Source organism: Capsicum annuum, unplaced genomic scaffold (genome assembly GCF_002878395.1).
Source record: "Capsicum annuum cultivar UCD-10X-F1 unplaced genomic scaffold, UCD10Xv1.1 ctg70291, whole genome shotgun sequence".
NCBI classification, from domain to species: Eukaryota; Viridiplantae; Streptophyta; class Magnoliopsida; order Solanales; family Solanaceae; genus Capsicum; species Capsicum annuum.
In genome coordinates this window covers 374-1,528 of record NW_025880014.1, presented here as the reverse complement: position 1 = coordinate 1,528, position 1,155 = coordinate 374, and the positions used below count along the sequence as shown (strand labels likewise).

Here is a 1,155-nt window from a genome sequence, read left to right as displayed (position 1 = left end):
CCAGAAGTTGGACTCCGAGGAGCTTGCTGGTATTTGAGACCAGAAGCTAGAGTTTGGGGAGTATCCTGGCTTCTAAAAGCAAAAGGTGGACTCGGAGGAGTCTTCATGAAACTATCATTACCCGCTTGATCATACAATTTTGTGACATCATATCCTTCCTGAAGCTCAGCTGTTGCTTTAGGCTTCTGGAAAGGTATCCTTGATGCTTCCTTTGGTTTGTTAGTTTGAGGAGTTAGTACTTCCTTGTTAGCCAACGCCTTTTTGAGGGTCTCGATCTGCAACGATGTGAACAGTAATCATGTAATGAATCATTATCCAACGTTCTGCAAACTTCTGTCTTGTAACCAACATTTAACCATACAATATCATAGAATGATGTATTTTACCTCTGCCTTGAGCTCTAAAACTTCGACGCTCTCTTTATTTAAACGAGCTGCACCAAGTTCCACACTCAAAACCCTCTGTGCAAACTTCAGAGTACTAATTGTTTCTCCGAAGAAATCCCCTTCAGGACTGACATGAGCAAACATCAACGTTTTCGTATGTCCACCTGAAACACACCATAAAAAGCATTAGAAAAGAAAACACTCATCCAAAACGTTGGCCAAATAGGTGTCTAGACCAGCCATATAAGTTCATATATCTGGAGGAGCGAAATCTCGAGCTAATTGCACAAACCTAAAGAGTTCTGCAAGAGTAAGCTGAGTTTGCTGTTTCTATAAGGGATGTGGGAGTTCTTCTGTGCCAATGCTATGATCACATCACCCAAGCAAGAGAGAGACTTGTTAATATGTTGTGCCTCTTTGAGGCTGTCGCCAGTAACTTCCGACTTGTCAACTCGTTCACTACCAGCAAGATCCACCAAATGTAGGCAACTATGGATTATGTTTCCAGATGTATCTTCACCATGCACATGTACAGTCAGCACACTGCAAGTATTTCACGTCAACGTAAAGAAAATTAACATTATTTAACTCTATTAAGTTGGTCTGTCAATTGGAATTGAGTAAAGTAACTTTGAAAGTGCTTAGCCTCACCTGTGTGAGCGACTACTGCGGTTGTTCATGGCAGTTGAGCCAACAGCACGGTTCACGTCACCAAGTTTCATCAGATGTATAACATCTCTAGCGCAATTCACTGGATGCACGCTAGCAT

At 41.9% G+C, this 1,155-nt stretch overlaps 1 protein-coding gene across 1 annotated transcript in view; it reads right to left on the bottom strand.

Annotated features, from left to right (window-relative positions):
• Positions 1–13: 13 nt before the first annotated feature.
• Positions 14–1,155, bottom strand: part of LOC107853306 (kinesin-like protein KIN-14L) — a gene marked incomplete at its 3' end in the record, with an annotated part of 1,466 nt that continues 324 nt past the window's right edge. The window contains exons 2-5 of the mRNA XM_047404884.1: positions 1,038–1,148; positions 679–929; positions 387–550; positions 14–275 (exon numbers count right to left, since the gene is read on the bottom strand). Coding sequence (XP_047260840.1) covers positions 14–275; positions 387–550; positions 679–929; positions 1,038–1,148 — 788 coding nt within the window. The remainder of the gene's footprint in view (positions 276–386; positions 551–678; positions 930–1,037; positions 1,149–1,155) is intronic.